General features: G+C 42.8%; 1 protein-coding gene across 10 annotated transcripts in view; it reads right to left on the reverse strand.

The window, feature by feature from the left end:
• The window catches only part of nfia (nuclear factor I/A), a 516,334-nt gene that overhangs the window by 80,637 nt on the left and 416,698 nt on the right, over positions 1 to 18,999 (reverse strand). For all 10 annotated transcript variants that reach the window (XM_068037192.1, XM_068037191.1, XM_068037196.1 and 7 more), the window contains one exon: positions 3,922 to 4,109. In XM_068037192.1, the coding sequence (XP_067893293.1) occupies positions 3,922 to 4,109 (188 nt within the window). The remainder of the gene's footprint in view (positions 1 to 3,921; positions 4,110 to 18,999) is intronic.

An 18,999-nucleotide genomic window follows, 5' to 3' on the forward strand; every position in this document is an offset into this window, starting at 1 on the left:
CTCTAAGGGGACAATGTTTATTTTAGCTACTCTATTCATATACTTGTAAAAGCTCTTATAATCTGTTTTTATATTCCTGGCTATTTTACTCTCATTCTATTTTTCCCTTTTTATCAACTTCTTGGTCACTCTTTGCTGGTTTCTAAAACACTCCCAATCCTCAGGCTTACTACTATTCTTTGCAACATTATAAGCCTCTTCTTTTAATCCAACACTATTCTTAACTTCCTTAGTAAGCCGCAGATAAATCTTTCTTCCTGAATTTTTGTTTTCTAATTGAATGTACTTTTGTTGAACAGTTTGAATAGTTTCTTTAAATGTTTCCCACTGTTTGTTTACTGCCATACCTTTTAGTCTATTTACCCAATCAACCTTAGACAGCTCTCCCCTTATACCATATACCTATATATGGCTTTATCAAGTTTAAGATTCTTGTTTGGGACTGGAGTATGTTGCTTTCAAACATAATGTGGAATTCAACTGTATTATGATCACTTTTTCCCCAGAGGATCTTTTACTATGAGATTACTAATTAAACCTGTCTGATAAGTGAGGTCTGATGTAAAACATGCTTTGTTCTCTCCTCTTTCCATCTGAGAGTGTTTTGCTGCACCTTCCTGTCACTTAGAGTGTTTACCAACTGCCACCCCCACTCTCACTGAGTGAGTTTTCCAGTTTCTCCTACCTTGAAAGTTTCTTGGCTGCCCTCACTACTTAGAGCTTGCTATCTTTTCTACTAATCCTACATGATGTGAGAACTGCATTTGGCCTTAACTCCATGTATATAATACCACAAGAGGTCAACTAATAGATAACACATTTGGCCTTACTGCTCCATCCCACACTGGCTAATTTATTGGCCTCCCTTCTAACCCCACCCTGAGCACAATTCCCACCGCACCACCCCCCACACCCACCACAAAAATAAGTTTTATTAACAAATCATGGTAGATGGTGCTGGAAGACAGCAAGTCCCAGTAGGCGGAAATTATGATAGACAGTAATGAGCAATAAGTCATGGAATGCATTCAACTACTCACCCCACCACCACCACTAGCTCAAATGCCCATTCACTCATGCTGGCTGCATTTCCTGTTCCAACCCACCAGCTGGCTGCCAAACCCCTTACCAAATCTCCTCTGGCTGTAGTTCCCCTTCAGGGGCTACCCCTACCTCGCTTCATTTCCTCTTTTAGAATAGTCCCCCATGACTAAATTTCACTTCTAAAACTACCTGCTCCACTGGCTAAAATAAAAGCAAAATACTGCGGATGCTGGAAATCTGAAACAAAAACAAGAAATGCTGGATTCACTCAGCAGGTCTGGCAGCATCTGTGGAAAGAGAAGCAGAGTTAACGTTTCGGGTCAGTGACCCTTCTTCGGAACGGTTCCGAAGAAGGGTCACTGACCCGAAACATTAACTCTGCTTCTCTTTCCACAGATGCTGCCAGACCTGCTGAGTGAATCCAGCATTTCTTGTTTTTGCTCCACTGGCTGGCTGCCCCATGCCTCAGTTACTGTAGCCCTACTGATATAATTCCACCCCGAGAGCACTCCGCCTTCCTTGTGTCTGAATTTACTAGTTTATGTGATGCAGGGCAGATAATGATATCCTTTTAGTTTGCCGTGAAGGTTGCTGAATTTGACAGTCTGTTCATCTGATATTCTAGATGGCTGTATAGGCCTGACCTCAATAAAATTATTTGCATGGTCTAATAAAGCAAATGCATTAACCACATCTGCTTGCTTGTGTGTGTGTGTGTGTGTGTGTGTAGTGCTGTGTGTGTGTGTGTGTGTGTGTGTGTGTGTGTGTGTGTGTGTGTGTGTGTGTGTGTGTGTGGCTGTGTATGTGTGTGTGGCTGTGTATGTGTGTGTGGCTGTGTGTGTGTGGCTGTGGCTGTGTGTGTGTGTGTGTGTGGCTGTGTGCGTGTGTGTGTGTTTGGCTGTGTGTGTGTGTGTGTGTGTCTGTGTGTGTCTGTGTGTGGCTGTGTGTGTGTGTGTGTGTGTGTGTGTGTGTGTGTGTGTGTGTGTGGCTGTGTGTGGCTGTGTGTGTGTGTGGCTGTGTGTGTGTTTGGCTGTGTGTGTGTTTGGCTGTGTGTGTGTGTGTGTGTTTGGCTGTGTGTGTGTGTGTGTGTGTGTGTGTGTGCGGCTGTGTGTGTGTGTGCGGCTGTGTGTGTGTGTGTGTGCGGCTGTGTGTGTGTGTGTGTGTGTGTGTGTGGCTGTGTGGCAGTGTGTGTGTTTGGCTGTGTGTTTGGCTGTGTGTGTGTTTGGCTGTGTGTTTGGCTGTGTGTGTGGCTGTATTTGGCTGTGTGTGTGGCTGTATTTGGCTGTGTGTGTGTGTGGCTGTGTATGTGTGTGTGTGTGGCTGTGTGTGTGTGTGGCTGTGTGTGTGTGTGGCTGTGTGTGTTTGTGTGTGTGTGTGGCTGTGTGTGTGTGTGGCTGTGTGTGTGTGTGGCTGTGTGTGTGTGGCTGTGTGTGTGTGGCTGTGTGTGTGTGTGGCAGTGTGTGTGTGTGGCAGTGTGTGTGTGTGGCTGTGTGTATGTGTGGCTGTGTGTATGTGTGTATGTGTGTGTGTATGTGTGTATGTGTGTGTGTGTGTGTGTGTTTGGCTGTGTGTGTGTGTGTGTTTGGCTGTGTGTGTGTGTGTGTTTGGCTGTGTGTGTGTGTGTGTGTGTGTGGCTGTGTGTGTGTGTGTGTGTGTGTGTGTGACTGTGTGTGACTGTGTGTGTGTGTGACTGTGTGTGTGTGTGTGACTGTGTGTGTGTGTGACTGTGTGTGTGTGTGACTGTGTGTGTGAGAGAGAGAGATAGAGAGAGATGTACTTAAAAAATAACTAACGGCCAGAAAGCTTGTGTGGAAGGCCAAGTGTCCAGATTTGTACCAGGAAAATGGAAGCGCTTCCTCTCTCTGTGACACATGTGCTTCCTCAAAGGTCTAAAATGTCACAACAGCAGTGTTCAGTGACATGCTGGCCTTGCAGCTGGCTATTCTAGCTTCTGTTATTAAAAATGTTCCATTTCATTCTTGGAAACCTTCTGTCACAGGCCCAGTGTCAAAAAATGCAACATTGCTGTGATAACATACTTGCCCTGGGAGGGGGAAATGAAGAGTCATTTCCTATCTGCTGTTACATGCCTTCTAGTACCCAGCTATACAGCAGCAATGAGGGAAGGCTGCTTATTTGGTCACAGATGGTGTGTGGCCTGCCAAATCCTGCACAGTGAAAAATAGTGGTAGTAGTATAGGATTTTCACAGTCCTAACAAAAAAACTCCTTATCTGACTGCAACATATCAGATCTATATTCCATATAGATGCACACATATATATAAATATTTCAGTCTGAACTCTCACTGAGTGTATGAAATAACAGCTAGGTTCTTCAATTTTAGAAGTTACAAGACAATTTGCAACCTCTGTTTAAGTACAAGATCTTTACTGACACAATGAATGGTTTCTCCTGCTTCTCGATGAACCACTGCATAACAGTACAAAAGGTTATATCTCCCACATGGTGGTATGGGATCAAATTTGCCATGTTTTTAATCTCTTGTTATTTCAAATCTTTAAATGCATTATGAAAGGTTTTTGGCCCTGATGTTGAGTGAATGCCAATGGAAAAGCAAATTCTATAGAGAGCATATTAGACATATACACAGACACAAGTATAAATATAGATTAAATCCCAGGACTTTGAAAAGCTTAAAACATGAATCCGAGAAAGAGGTAAACTTATATTTTTAGATGTTTCATTGCCTGTACCATTTAGTGATTTGAAATTTGCAGCCTCACTAACCATGATTAAAGGGGACACATAACTTTGATTTACAAGCTTTCAATTATATCTCGTGATGCAAAGTGCCATGAAGCTAGAAGATTCTATCTATCTGTTCATCTATATTAAAAATAAAAAGTGGCCTTACATTTAGGAACCCCACCTGTCCTGACTGCTGGCTGGTGTCAGGGCAGACCAGTTGGACAAACTCCTTCAGGGTTTCCTGACTAGGGTGTGGATGATAACGGATGGCCGTGTGCGAGAAGTAAGGACCTGGCTGCTGGATGATGGGAGACGTTGGAAAATGTAGAGTTGAGGCTGTCGCATGAGGACTGGCTGTAAGAAAAGAGAAAAGATTCTGTAAACTAGGTTTCAAAATCAGGTCATAATGTTAGTTGGTGATAGAGTATTGTTATCAAGGTACAAGCAATATGGATAAATGCCACTTCCAATCACTGAAATCCAGTACCAAGTGTAGCATACAGGAAATTATTACATTGTTACTTTACCTTACATTACTTATTACTTAAAGAATAAAAGGTAGAAACAATTTGTTCCCTTCCAGAGTTTTCTATTGTGGAGTGCAACTTCTTAAAATGTGCAGATGCATAAACCCAGAGCTATTGGTCATTTCACAATAATATAGGACATTTAAAACTAAAATGCAATGTCCAACAATGCATAATACCTTCAATTTTGCAGTTTATAGGAACATAGATACTTTTGTTCAGATTTACTTCCAATTTTACTTTTTCTCAAAAAAATCCTTGCTCTGAAAACTACTGGCTGATGAAGAAAAAGAATTATTCTAGCCATCTGAAATAATTTGCTTACCCACTGTTTTTTTCAGGTTGTTTTTTTTCAGGTTTGCTCTTGCTGCTGTTCAATATTCAGTGTATTCACACCTAATCTGTACTAATGCTTTGTCTTTCAACACACCATTAACATATTGTTTGCCTTTGCTCCGTGACCTTTTGGTCAGCTATGTGGCCTGGTCCAATCTGCACCTTCTCCTTTGTTATCTCTTGCCCCACCCCCACCTCACTTGCTTATAATTTGTGACTTTTCTAATATTTGTCAGTTCCGAAGAAGGGTCACTGACCCGAAACGTTAACTCTGCTTCTCTTTCCACAGATGCTGCCAGACCTGCTGAGTGATTCCAGCATTTCTTGTTTTTGTTTCAGATTTCCAGCATCCGCAGTATTTTGCTTTTATTTTATTGAAATAATTCCTTACCTTTTTGGCCATGTAATATGCCAGATCAGTTATCATTTACTATTTTCATCTCATTGTTGTAAAAGTGAAGGTGAAAATACTTTACAAATAAACAGTTAAATCCTATTGAGGAGCTTGGAGAATACGTAGAAGCAGTAAGTGCCACTTCGGAAGTGACATGACCTTCAATTACTGATATTGAACATTATTCCACATGACAGATAGAAGACAATACCTCGCAACAAGAACTATCAATCCAATCACACCTAATTTCAACAGTGACACTTGATTGGCTAAAGGATATCTGCCTTAATCAACTGAGGGCAGTTCTGCTCAACAAGCGATATCTTAGTGGTATTATAATGCTACCAGTTGTAATGTAGGATACAACCATTCCTGTGTTGCAAGCATGGTTGCAGCTTATATGATCAGGAATATCAAAAATAATCTTTAAGAGCTCCTCTTCCACATAGCAAAATGAAATTGAAATACACTTACAACTTGATTGAAGAGAATATAGAGCATATTTTCTTCTGGGCATTAAAGTTAAGGAAAAAATAGATGGAGAGAATAGAGAGCAAAACTAGAAAAAGGAGACATTGGTCAGAATTTTGGATCTGGGGTCGGGACCCGACGTCAGGTGCATTTCTGGGTCCCAAACCCGTGTTGCGTCGGCATGTTATGCAACTTTAAATGAGTAGGTCAATTCTAGGCTAGGGGGCACACTGACCACCCAATTAGGGGCAGTGGAGGCAGGACAGAAGTGAGATTGAAGGCTGAGATAGACTGATATTTGGTCTCCCAGAGAATCAAGGGATTTCGAGAGCAGGCGGGAAGTGGAGTTGAGGCAAAAGAGCAGTCATGATTGTATTGAATGGCAGGGCAGGTCTGAAGGGCCATATGGTCTTCTCCTGCTCCCATTTCTTATGTTCTTATGTTTTCCTATCCTGCACCAGGTCCTTGTTGACCTGCAATGGCTCCCGTTCACCCAGTTGTTTGCATTTAGAATGTTCAGCTTCATGTTCAAATCTTTTCATGGCCTCACCACCACCACCGCACCGACCCCCCACCCGCCCTCACAACACCGTCCCCCCACCTTATCTCTGCAACCTTCTCTAGCTCTGCAATCCACTGAAAACTGCTCTCATGCTACAGCAATAGCCTCACCATTCTTCTGAATTCTCTCCCTAAACCTCTCTGTTTCTCCACCTTCAAGACACGCCATAAAACGTACCTCTTTAACCAAACTTACAGCCTCATGCCAGTTCATTTCATTATTTGGTTTGGTGTTCATTTTTGTCCGATTATGTTTCCATGAAGAACTCTGGGATATATTTGTAAGTTTTATTTTATTTAGAGATACTTAGAGATACAGCACTGAAACAGGCCCTTCGGCCCACCGAGTCTGTGCCGACCAAGAACCTCCCATTTATACTAACCCTACAGTAATCCCATATTCCCTACCACCTACCTACACTAGGGGAAATTTACAATGGCCAATTTACCTATCACCTGCAAGTCTTTGGCGGTGGGAGGAAACCGGAGCACCCGGTGAAAACCCACGCAGTCACAGGGAGAACTTGCAAACTCCACACAGACAGTACCCAGAATTGAACCCGGGTCCCTGGAGCTGTGAGGCTGCGGTGCTAACCACAGTTGTTATTTCATTTTTATTCTGTAGAATGTAAAGACTGAGAGAATACTCCCCTCACAGCTTAATGAGTCATTCAGACCAGAAAAGTCTCAGTTCACTTATCAGTCTGTGATGCTCATTGATCTCAACTAATGTAGCAATTTTTTGCACTGTACTTGGTCTCAACATCTGATAGTAGAACAGCCAATCTTGATCACTATCCAATGACCTGGAAGGTGTGCGTCCAGGTAACTGCATAAGAAAGGATTAGGCTGGGCTGCAATGCACGCCATAGTCGCATAGGAACATCGGTACAGGAATAGGCCATTCAGTCCTTCAAGCATGTTCCATCATTCATTTAGATCATTGCTGATCCATATCACTTAATACCTTACTGAAAAATATCTATTGATCTGAGTCTTAAAGATTTCAATTAACGCAGCATTCATAGCCTCTGCAGTGAGTTCCAAATTTCCACTACCCTTTGTGTGAAAAAAGAGGACACCTAAATGGCTTGGTTCTATAATTTTATTATGTCCCCTTGTCTGGATTCCTTACCAGAGGAAATAATTTTCTGTATTTACCCAATTAAAACCCTGTTATCATGTTAATGACCAATTAGAACACTCCTCAATCATCTAAACTCAGGTGCGAAACAAACCAAGTTTATGCCAGGGCATATGATATTGGGTGAACGTATAAAAAATAGCCTCTTTGGTGAAGTAAAATAGAGCAGCTGACATCTATGGATCTGGTCCCCAGCAATAGCAACAGTATCCACAGTAGGAGGTGACAAAAGTGCAGAAACTTGGAAAAATGCATTAAAAATGGAATCTGAAATGGATCTTGAAGAACAGACGAGAAGAACATAATAAAAACAAGAAGTGCTGGAAATACTCGGCAGCTCTGGCAGCATCTGTGGAGAGAGAAGCAGAGTTAACGTTTCAGGTCAGTGACCCTTCATCAGAACTTATCTGCAGTATTAGACAAGTAGAACAGCCTTCTTTCTGAATGAAGCTTCCCTACTGACAGAGACTGCCACTTGTGATATCTGACTCAAAGGATGAATGCAAAAACAAAGCTTAATGCTACCATTTGCTCAGAATCACATCTTAGGGACATCATGAGGGCAGAAATTTAAGTTCAGGTTCATATATCCTGGAAAAACAAAATTTGTTGTGCAAATGGTTGATAGGGAAAAATAAGCTCTAGTCTGTCAGGCAAATAGACCACATGAGACAACCGTAAGTGTGGACAGTCCCAGTCCCAGGAAAATTAAAAGATTAAGTTCAGAGCTTTAGTAATCCACACAGCCAGGCACCAAAGTGGACAGATGAAATATGTCAGCATGAAGTGTAAAACTGGAATAAAAACCGTCTTTCACGCCAGCCCTTTCCTAACCTACACTGACCATTCATGGAACCCCTGGAGAAAAAGATAATGGAATACTTTCAAAAACATCATGCATACTATGAAAAGTGGAATAAAATTTCTTAACATCTAAATTGGGACAAAGTTCAGAATATTCTTATTTATAGCCTAATCCGTTTTGGATTGGAGGTTCTAGGGGCAATTTTCATGCCACTGTCCTCATGTGTGCCAGCTGATCAAACACAGTAGGACAGAAAAGGGGGCATTCCCCTTTTGGCAACGACTGCCCTTCCAGCATGTCATGAACAAGGTACAGTTACATTGTAGTACTGAAGACTTGTGCTCCAGAATGGGCCGCTCCCTTCGCAGAGTTGTTCCAATATAGCTACAGCACTGGCATCTTCCTGACAATGTGAAAAATCGCCCAGGTATGTCCTGTCCACAAAAAGCAGGACAAATCCAATCCAGCCAATTACCGCCCCATCAGTCTACTCTCAATCATCAGCAAAGTGACGGAAGATGTCATTGATAGTGCTTTGAAGCAGCACTTACTCAGCAATAACTGCTCATTGATGCTCAATTTGGGTTCCGTTAGGGCCACTCAGCTCCAGACCTCATTATAGCCTTGCTTCAAACATGGACAAAAGAGCTGAATTCAGGAGATGAGGTGAGAATGACTGCCCTTGTCATCAAGGCAGCATTTGATCGAGTATGGCATCAAGGAAACCTAGCAGAATTGTAGTTGATACGAATCGGGGGAAAACTCTCCACTAGTTGGAATCATATCTAGCAGAGAGGAAGATGGTTGTGATTGTTGGAGGCCAAACATATCAGCCCTAGGACATCGCTGCATAAGTTCCTCAGGGTAGTATCCTAGGCCAGTTGCTTCATTAATGGCCTTCCCTCCAACATAAGGTCAGAAGTGCAGATGATCGCTGATGATTGCACAGTGTTCAGTACCATTCGTGACTCCTCAGATAATGAAGCAGTCCATGTCCACATACAGCAAGACCTAGACAACACTCAAGCTAGGGCTGATGAGTGGCAAGTAACATTTGTGCCACAGAAGTGCCAGCCAATGACCAGCTCCAACAACAGACAATCTAACCATCTTCCCTTGATGTTCAATGGCATTACCATCGCTGAATCCCCCACCATCAACATCCTCGGGTGTTACTATTGACCAGAAGCTATACTGGACCAGCCATATAAACACTGTAGCTACAAAAGCAGGTCAGAGATACCATCCAAGGCAAAGTAGCCAGCTTGATCGACCCCCCATCTACCACCTTAAATATTCACTCCCTCCACCACTAGTGCACAGTGGCAGCAGTGTGTACCATCTACAAGATGCAATGCAGCAACTCTCCAAGGCTCCTTTGGCAGCACCTTCCAAACATGTGACCTCTACCACCTAGAAGGACAAAGACACAAGAAGCATAGAAACACCAACACCTGCAAGTTCCTCTCCAAGTCACACACCATCGTGACTTGGAATTCCTTCACTGTTATTGGGTCAAAATCCTGGAACTCCCTCCCTAACAGCACAGTGGGTGTACCCACACCACATGAATTGCAGCAGTTCAAGAAGGCAGCTCACCACCACCTTCTCAAGGACAATTAGGGATTGGCAATAAATGCTGACCTTGCCAGCGACCCTCACATCCCAGGAACAAATAAAAAAAACCTTAAAGCTACATTGTGCACTTTCTAGCACCTCCCTTGTGCAGCATCGCCTCATTCAGAAGGCTGCCCAAGACAGCCCAGTGCCAACTCCTTCCATATCTGTCTTCGTAATACCTATTCTGAACATTTTTACGCACAGGAGTAGGGAGAAGTCACGTTGCCAAAGTCACATCATTGATAAATGTTACTGCTTCTGTCGCAGAAAGCAGTGCATCACTAGAAGCAAATGTCACAACTGCAGGGGAAGCAGCAACCCTGCAACCTCTGCCCACGTCCAAGGAACTCATAGCCTGGATTTGGAGAAGGAAGCAGTGTATGTAGTGGCAAGAAGCATGGCCCGAGATCAAAGTTTGTGCATCACTTAACCTTCCTGTTCACTCCATCGTTTCAGTCACGTAATCGTTGACACAAAAGATGGCATACATCAGCAGCTCCATCCTGTTTGTTGGTGAAGGCTGTATGCCAATAGGTTACAGGGACATGCCCGAACCACTTTTCCTGCATTTCTCTTTGCAGCTGTGCAAAAAATCATTTGCATGGCCCTCATACCTGGACTGTTCCAGCTCCTGTTACTCAATCTCTCTTTGACCAGCAAAATGATTGAGCAGAAGCAGGAAGCACCTGGCTGGTGAGATTGCTTTCATCCACAGCCAAGGAGAAGAAAGATTTACATCTCCAGGGCCCAACATTTTGAAAGATTCCTCTGGGCATAAGCATGAGGAAAATTAGAATTTGCAATTAATGCTACTGTCTCTCATGATAACAGCACATCTACTACAAGTTCACTCTTTCCAATAACTTCACAGGTGCCAGAAGGTGGACAGAGACAAAATGTGCCAAGTCATGTAGAACAGCAGAAGCCCAAAGCAGGCACATCTTAGAATTCAAGAGCCCCAATCGAGATCCCTGAGCCTCTCCCAAATGCCAGCAACCTCATAGGCTTCTGTCACAGAGATTGCAGTAAAAAGGTGCACCAGATTAGGTATTTGAGCATAACACACACCCACTAATCGAATGGGGAAGCACTGAGGTGGCAGGCACTAGTTTCAGAGACGCTTGTTTAATTGGAATTTTCTGAACTTTTTATCAAGGTGAAGGATGGCACTGCTGGGCACTGCAACACTTCCCATTTCAGGCACTTCCACGTCCAGGTCAGGTATTGTACAGTAAGATGCTGTAAATCTCTCTCTACTCAGGTGTCAGATGTGGTTGAGTTTGTAGCACTCTTGCCTCTGAGTAAGAAGGTTGTGGGTCCATGGCCCACTCCAGGACTTCAGCACAAAAATTAAGGTGGACACTCCAGTGAAGGAGTGTTGCACTGTCAGAGGTGCCATCTTTTGGATTAAACTGAGGTCCCATCTGCCCTTCAGGTGGACGTAAAAATTCCATGACACTATTTCGAACAGCAGCAGGGGAGTTATTCCCAGTGTCCAGGCCAATATTTATCCCTCAATCAACATCACAAAGATTATCTATTCATTATTACAATGCTGTTTGTGGGAGCTTTCAGGGCACAAATTGGCTGCCATGTTTCCCACATTGCGGCAATGACTATACTTCAAAAGTACTTCATTGGCTGTAAAGCGCTTTGGGACATCCGATGGTCGTGAAAGTCGCTACAGAAATGCAAGGCTTTCTTTTTCTGTCTTAACAATATGCCTCAACTCTCACTTCACCTTTGTGACACTATAGCCATTCCCTCCATCCTGCGGTCCCTTGGAGTAAAATGGTCAATTAATGCCAAATTAAGGGCAGTTTTGTGCTATTGACTCATGTCCAATATGAACTGGATTGAAGTTGTCCAAACCTCCATTTCAGATAAGATCATTACAACCAACAGACTTTCATCCCCTCAGTCTGGGAAAAAAATTGAACCAAGGTGGGTCATTATCTAACCCACTGCACCAGCCAATTGCCCCATGTCAACATTTTATTTTGGAAATTTCCATTTCAGGCACACTTTGTGATGTGACAGCGACAATATATTATGTGCACCGCCATTTACAAAATGGGTAAAATAACATGTTAGTCATCTAAGTGGGATGATAATGTCACTTTAATAGATTTTACACCAGCTCACAAATAACCCCTGGGTCATCTGTTCTGCTGCAATTTCAGCTATTTTTGATTCTCAGAACTCAAGAAAGACTAGGGGTGGTCAAAGTAGACAATGTTTTCGATTTTTGAGAGGGAAGGGAAGAGTTAAAAGGCAGGATTAGAATCCCAAAGAAATATTCTAAGGAACTATTTATTCTCAGTGTACCAGATACATTGTTGCAGCCGCATTTGCTGCATCTTCGAGCTGTCTTGCCAGATGGCAGTAGCAGAAAGGACAGAGGATTGCTGATGCAGCACATCAGTCCCTCTTTTTCATGTTTAAAGCAGTAAGATGAGACTACATAAACAACGTAAAAGCTATAATTTTGAGCTACAAGTAATTCACTTAACATTTGGATGATTTATGGGGCTGTCACTGCAGTGCCTTGAAGCCTGTAACTCACAAGGTTATACTGTGGATGTTTCATTCACTCAGTTTGTATTTGTTATAGGAGTGGTACTTTCATACTTTTGGGAAAGGGAATAGGCTGATCAATGTCAAAAAATCTACTGCAAGTCAACTCTGGTAAGACTCTTGCACAGCTGTAGTACATTCTAAAGTATCTATTCTGGAATGACAGCAAGGGGTTATTTTCTTTCAATTAAACTTATCTGTGCCTTAGGACTTTTACCAGGCCATTCCAACAGAACAGATTTTTACTTCTCCCATTTAAAAAAAATGTGATATGCATGTGGAAAGTGTTATGACAGACCATTTTTTGTAGGTTAAAAAAAGAACCAATTGTTATCAAGAATTTCAGCTACACTGAAGGCTGTGTTTGTCAATCTAAAACATTCCAATTTTCAGTGCTCATCAACAATAGAGCTTCTGACTTTCACACTGCAACAATTTTTATCACAAACTTCAGACATTTTCATTTTCACAATTGCAAGTCGTCTGAGCCGAGAGGTGTAGGGAACACGGGAAAGGGACCCCTGTCATGGCAATATTTCTTCTTCCTTTCCAGCCATGATTTAATTGAATGGCAGAGCAGGCTCAAGGTGCTGAATGGCCTGCTCCTGCTATTATATTCCACACAGCTTGCTTACTGGCTGCCTATTGCTGATGTGATTTTTAGCATTACAATAGAGCAGACATCATTGTTAACTCTTTTCTGGCTTTGGAAACTTTAAAGATGATTCAGCAGACTGACTGAACCTTTTGCAAATTTTACTGCAAAGCTTTTTTAAAAATATTCAGTCATGGGATGTGAGGGTCGCTGGCAAGGCCAGCATTTATTGACCATCCCTAATTGTCCTTGAGATGTCGGTGGTAAGCTACGTCTTGAACTGCTGCGGTCTGTGCTGAAGGTACAACCCATAGTGTTGTTAAGGAGGGAGTTCCAGGATTTTCACCCAACAGCAGTGAAGGAACAGTGATATATTTCCAAGTCAGTGTGGTGTGTGACTTGGAGGTGGTGGTGTTCTCATTCGCCTATTGCCCTTGTCCTTTGAGGTGGTAGAGGTTGCGAGTTTGAGAGGTGCTGTTGAAGAAGCCTTGGTGAGTTGCTGCAGTGCATCTTGTAGACAATACACACTGCTGGCACTGTGCGCTGGTGTGGAGGGAGTGAATGCTGAAGGTGGTGGATGGGGTGCCAGTCAAGCCGGCTGCTTTGCCCTGGATGGTGTCGAGCTTCTTGAGTGTTGTTCAAGTTGTACTCATCCGGACAAGTGCAGCATGTTCCATCGCACTCCTGACTTCGGCCTTTAGAGAGTTAGGAGGTGAGACACTCGCTGCAGAATATCCAATCTCTGACCTTTTCTTGTAGCCACTGTATTTATGTGGTTCATCCAGTTAAGTTTCTGGTTCATGATGACTCCCCCAGGATGTTGATGGCAGGTTAATTCTGCGATGGTAATGCTTTGAATGTCAAAGGGAGTTGGTTAGACTCTCTTGTTGGAGATTGTCATTGTGTGGTGCAAATTTACTTGTCACTATCAGCCCAACCTTGAATATTGTCCAGGTCTTGCTGCATGCAGATACAGACTGCTAAATTATCTAAGGAATTGCAAATGGAACTGAACACTGCAATCATCAGCAAACATCCCCATTTCTGACCATATGATGGACAGAAGGTCATCGATAAAGCAGGTGAAGATGGCTAGGCCTAGGGCACTGTCCTGAGGAACTCCTGCAGCATTGCCCTGAGGCTGAGATAACTGGCCTCCAACTACTGCAACAATTCTCTTCTGTGTTATGTATGACTCCAGCCAGTGGAGAGGTTTGCCCTGATTCTCAATGACTTCAACTTTACTGGGTTCCTTGATGCCACACTCGGACAAATGCTGCCTTGATGCCAAAGGCAGTCACTCTCTCCTCACCCCTGGAATTCAGCTCTTTTGTTCATGTTTAGTCCAAGGCTGTAATGAGGTATGGAGCTGAATGGCCCTGATGGAACCCAAACTAAGCATCGGTGACCAGGTTATTGCTGAATAAGTGTTGCATGATAGTACTGTCGACAACCCCTTCCTTTACTTTGCTGGTTATTCAGAGTAGGCTGATGGGGCATTAATTGGCCAGATTGGATTTTTCTTGCTTTTTGTGGACTGGACATACTTAAGCAATTTGCCACATTGTCAGGCAGATGTTAGTATTGCACCTGTATTGGAACAGCTTTGCTCAGTGGTGGTTAGTTCTGGAGCACAGGTCTTCAGCACTACAGCTGGGATGTTGTCAGGAGCCACAGCCTTTGCTGTATCGAATGTGCTCAGGCACTTCTCGATATGACATGGACTGAATCAAATTGGTTGAAGACTGGCTTCTGTGATGGTGGGGCCTCAGGAGGAGGCCGAGATGGATCATCCATTCGGCATTTCTGGCTGAAGATGGTTGTAAGTGCTCCAGTCTTGTCTGGTACCCACATGCTGTGCTCTGCCATTATTGAGGTTAAGAATGTTCACGGAGCCTCCTCCTCCTGTTAGTCCTTTAACAGTCTATAGCCATTCATGATTGGATGTGGTATGAATGCAGAACTTTGATCTGATCTTTTGATTGTGAGATCACTTAGCCCTGATTATAGAATGTTGCTTCCACTGTTCAGCATGTATACAGTCCTGTGTTGTAGCTTCACCAGGTTGGCACCTCATTTGTAGATCTGCATGATGCTGCTCCTGGCATGCTCTCCTCCCCTGCTCATTGAACCAGGGTTGGTCCGCTGGCTCGATGGTAATGGTAGAGTGCGGAATATGCTGGGCCACGAGGTTACATGATTGTGCCTCTGCTGATGGTCCACAACACATCATGGATGCCCAGTTTTGAACTGCAAGATCTGTTCTGAATCTATCCCATTTAGCATGGTGGTTATGTCACACAACACAATGGAGGGAATCACCAGTGTGAAGACAGGATTTTGTCTCCACAAGGTGATCCCTCCTACCAATACCATCATGGACAGATGCATCTGCGATAGGTAGATTGGTGAGAAAGAGGCTAAGTAGGTTTTTCCCCTTGTGTTGGTTCTCTCACCACTTGCCACAAGCCCAGTCTGGTAGCTATGTCCTACGGTCAGTAGTGGTGCTACTAAGCCACTCTTGGTGATGGACAGTGAAGTCCCTCAAAGTTCAATTTTGCATTATTTGAAGATATACTGCAGTCAATGTTTAACGTCTGTAGTGTGATGCTATTGGGATGAATTTTACCAGCTCCTCAACGCGTGGGCCGTGGCGGGGGGGGGGGGGGCCGGTAAAATTCAATGGGGAGAGGCCTGCCTTGACCCCTGCTGTTGAGAAGGGCCTGCTGCATATTACCAGCGGCGGGGGGACCTTGGTGTGCCTGCCCCCGCCACCTTCTAAATATTTAAATTAACAATAATAAGATGTAAATTAACTTAACTGCAGGCAGCGGCCGTCCCATGCCAATTTTATGGCCGCTGAACGCAGCTCACGAGCACAGAACCTGGTGGGGAGGGGGGAGGACTAAAATTTTCAGGGCGGGATGGGTGGGGGAGCGGGGAAAATAATTTTTATTGGCTGTGGGGATGGTGGGAAGGGGTTGAAGGGCAAATGTTAGAAGGTTGGTGGGTGGCCGGGGGTGGGGGAAGTTCGGAAAGGGAACAAAGTAATTTTGCTAATAACAGGCAATTAAAAGACCTTGGTTGGGGCCGGGGGCGGGGGGGAAGGGCCACCATATCCTAATTATTCATTTTTTTAAAATCAGCACTACTGTAACTTTAAAAATTTAATTCTTTGCTAAGGGCTTAAAGCCCTTTAAAAATGGCGCCGCACCTGCGCAGTGGTGCCGGATGTTGTTGCTGGGGATGCGGCAGCCACCCCCTATACATCATCGGGGGCGGCCACCCCGCCCCCTCTATTCAAATCAGCCCTGCGTGTAATATCGCGGGGAATGTGCGGCAGCACTTCTGTGTTGGCAAGCCGCCACTCTCTCAGCGCGCCGCCGCGGAGTGAAATCCATCAAGTATAATGGCAACATAGAATCTCACTTAAAAGCAATTTTTTTCTAACAATGCAGCCATACATACACACATGTATATTAAGTTTGTGATGAAACATCAATATTGGAATGGCAAAACGGGTTATAAAAATATTTGTCTACGTGTGAGAAAGTGAAATCTGACTTGTTTCTCGGAGGAATTTAGTAAACGTGAGAATGTTGTATTCAGTTAAGGTTTGATGAATTCAATTCATTTAACCCAGTCTGTTTTGGTCTTTTTGAGAGTACAGCTCTCCTGTGCCTTACAACAAGCTAGTAACATGTTTAAGCACAAGTCAATCTAAAAAAAAACCCTCTTTAGAAGTTTGCTGCAGGGATAACAAAATTACCCAGCATGGTGCCACACATACCCATCTCTGCAAGATTAGTGTAAATAGAGCTTTTAGTTATGCATTTGCTTTGTAATTATTGAGCTATTACAACAAGTAACTGCACTATCATGCCTCTCCATGAGAATTTCTCAGTAGGAGGGCTTCATGTTAATCTATGATAGTGCTCCTCTAAGGAGCTCAGTCAGATACAAATATGAAAAAATAAATGTCAGAAGTAGATTGGTACAGCTGTAATGACTAGCTCATGATTGTATATAATGCATCGACCATGGATAAAAAGAGTCTAGAAAACATTAAAATTTGGCTGGAAAAACATGCAAATGGCAATAGAATGATGCTAGCCACTGTTGCCAGTTTTACTCAAATGCAGGACAAGAATGCAGTTGTTATGATGGTGCTTCTATATTTTTTGTTAAGTTTTTTTGAGGACTCGTGTATTTTAGAATTATGGACATTGTTTTATTTGGGAAAACTGAAAAGGATTCCATGGATTTTTTTTTTCCACTGCGGTATTAAAAGAGGTCATCGGAAGGTCTTTTGGACTTGGTTTGTAAATAACCCTTACTGGAAGTCTCTTCAGACAAATACCCAGCAGAGGCTTTGTGACTTGGAGAAGATATTTACAGAGAAGTGACAGGTCAAGATTTACAGGGGTCAGGAGGCTTGATGCTTGAGATATTGTTTTTGGTTTCACTTTGGACAGTCAGTTGGGGTTTGGACAGTGTTTTGAAAGATGTTTAAAAAAAAACAACCTGCCAAGGACAAAGCCCCAGCTCAGCCTTTTTTCCATCTCTTTGAAAAGCCTGCCAGCTTTTCTATCTCTTTGAGAAGCTCTTAGAAGCGAGTATAAGAAATAGAGAAATTGATGCTGCATTCTTCCTGAAAGGCCTACCAGAAACCCCTGTTGCTGCGTTTCTCCTTGAAAGCCTGCCAAACTGATCCTCAATGTCGCCAGAAAAGAACTGTTCTGGGAAAATCCCAGTGATAGCCCATCCATGCATATTTGGGAAGCCAAACCAAAAAGGGACAACTAACATCTTTCCATATCTTTTTTTTCTTCAAGAATTAGCAAGTATTTGGCCAAAGTATTATTTTTTGTCTTTTTTTTGTAAAGGAGCTCTAAAGATAAAATCTCTATTTTTCGGTTAACCAGTGTGTGTGTGTGTGTGTGTGTGTGTGTGTGAGAGAGAGAGAGAGAGAGAGAGAGAGAGAGAGGGGGGGCAAATGTAAAAAGGAACTTTCACATTTCAATCTGTGTGTTAATGCTTTGCTTTGTTACTGGTTAAGTCTTGTTTTATAATAAACTGATAATTTTGTTGTTTAATAAAGAAACCTGGTTGGTGCATTTTATTCTGGGATAAAAATAGAGTCTATGATTGACAGTATCGATAACTGGGTAAACATTTAAATATATGTTGTGACCTGTGGAGAAGTGGAACTAGAAAAAACAGTGCACTCCTCCTGCCTTGGTTGTAACACAGTCTGGGAGGTAGAATCTCCACTTAATAAGACAACAAAAATACTTCTGTGCTGAAGCAAAGCCTTCCCTATCTTTGAAAGTTCTTTTAAGAACTAAAACGTCCTGTGAAGGCTTACTTATGAAACTACCGATGATGGGAACTCCCTGAATACAGAACTATATTGTTCACGTGATGCACCTTTTCTTTTATAAGAGTACCATGTAAAATCCAAGGTTTCTTCTGGTCCTTGATGCCTTACTTAAATTTCCAGAAGTGTTGGCCCATTAGCATTTCCCTAAAGAATATATAATATGGTATGAAACTACTAATCTTCTGGAGAATTGTAAGTTAATCAGAGCCAAGCAACATAGATTTCTAAAAGGCAAGCCTTGCTTTACAAACCTTTGAAGAAATAGAGGCGGTAGATAAAGGAAACACAATGGAGATGGCTTGTATTGATTTTCAAAGAAAAATTCAGTAAGATACCACATAAGTGACTTATGCAAATATAATGAGACGTAGAATAAAGAGGGATCTGGTCACATATAGAGAGACATAGTTGATAGGAAGAAAGTCAACAATGGAAGCAAAAGGAAGTTTCTTGGACTGGGAAGCTGTCATGTTCCGCAGAAGCTATGCTGGGGTCGCTCTTATTTACATACATACATATCTAACATACATGCACATATGATCTGAACTTAGGAAGTGAAAAAATGTTGGCATTTACTGTTTACGCCAAATCAGACAAGCAAGAGGAGGGGATGGCAAATTATGAAGAAGATTGTTAGAAACTGCAGGAAAACACCAGCTGTCAGATTGGGCAAATAGGTTCAAAATAGAGAACTGTGAACTAATACATTTGGAAATAATAATCGGAAAAAGAAATACACTTTTGATCAAGTAGATGAGAAGGGGAATTTTGGTGTACAGACATACAGGCCTATAAAATACAACAGATAGAGCATAAGAAAAAAATGAATCC

Source organism: Heterodontus francisci, chromosome 8 (assembly GCF_036365525.1).
Source record: "Heterodontus francisci isolate sHetFra1 chromosome 8, sHetFra1.hap1, whole genome shotgun sequence".
Classification (NCBI taxonomy): domain Eukaryota; kingdom Metazoa; phylum Chordata; class Chondrichthyes; order Heterodontiformes; family Heterodontidae; genus Heterodontus; species Heterodontus francisci.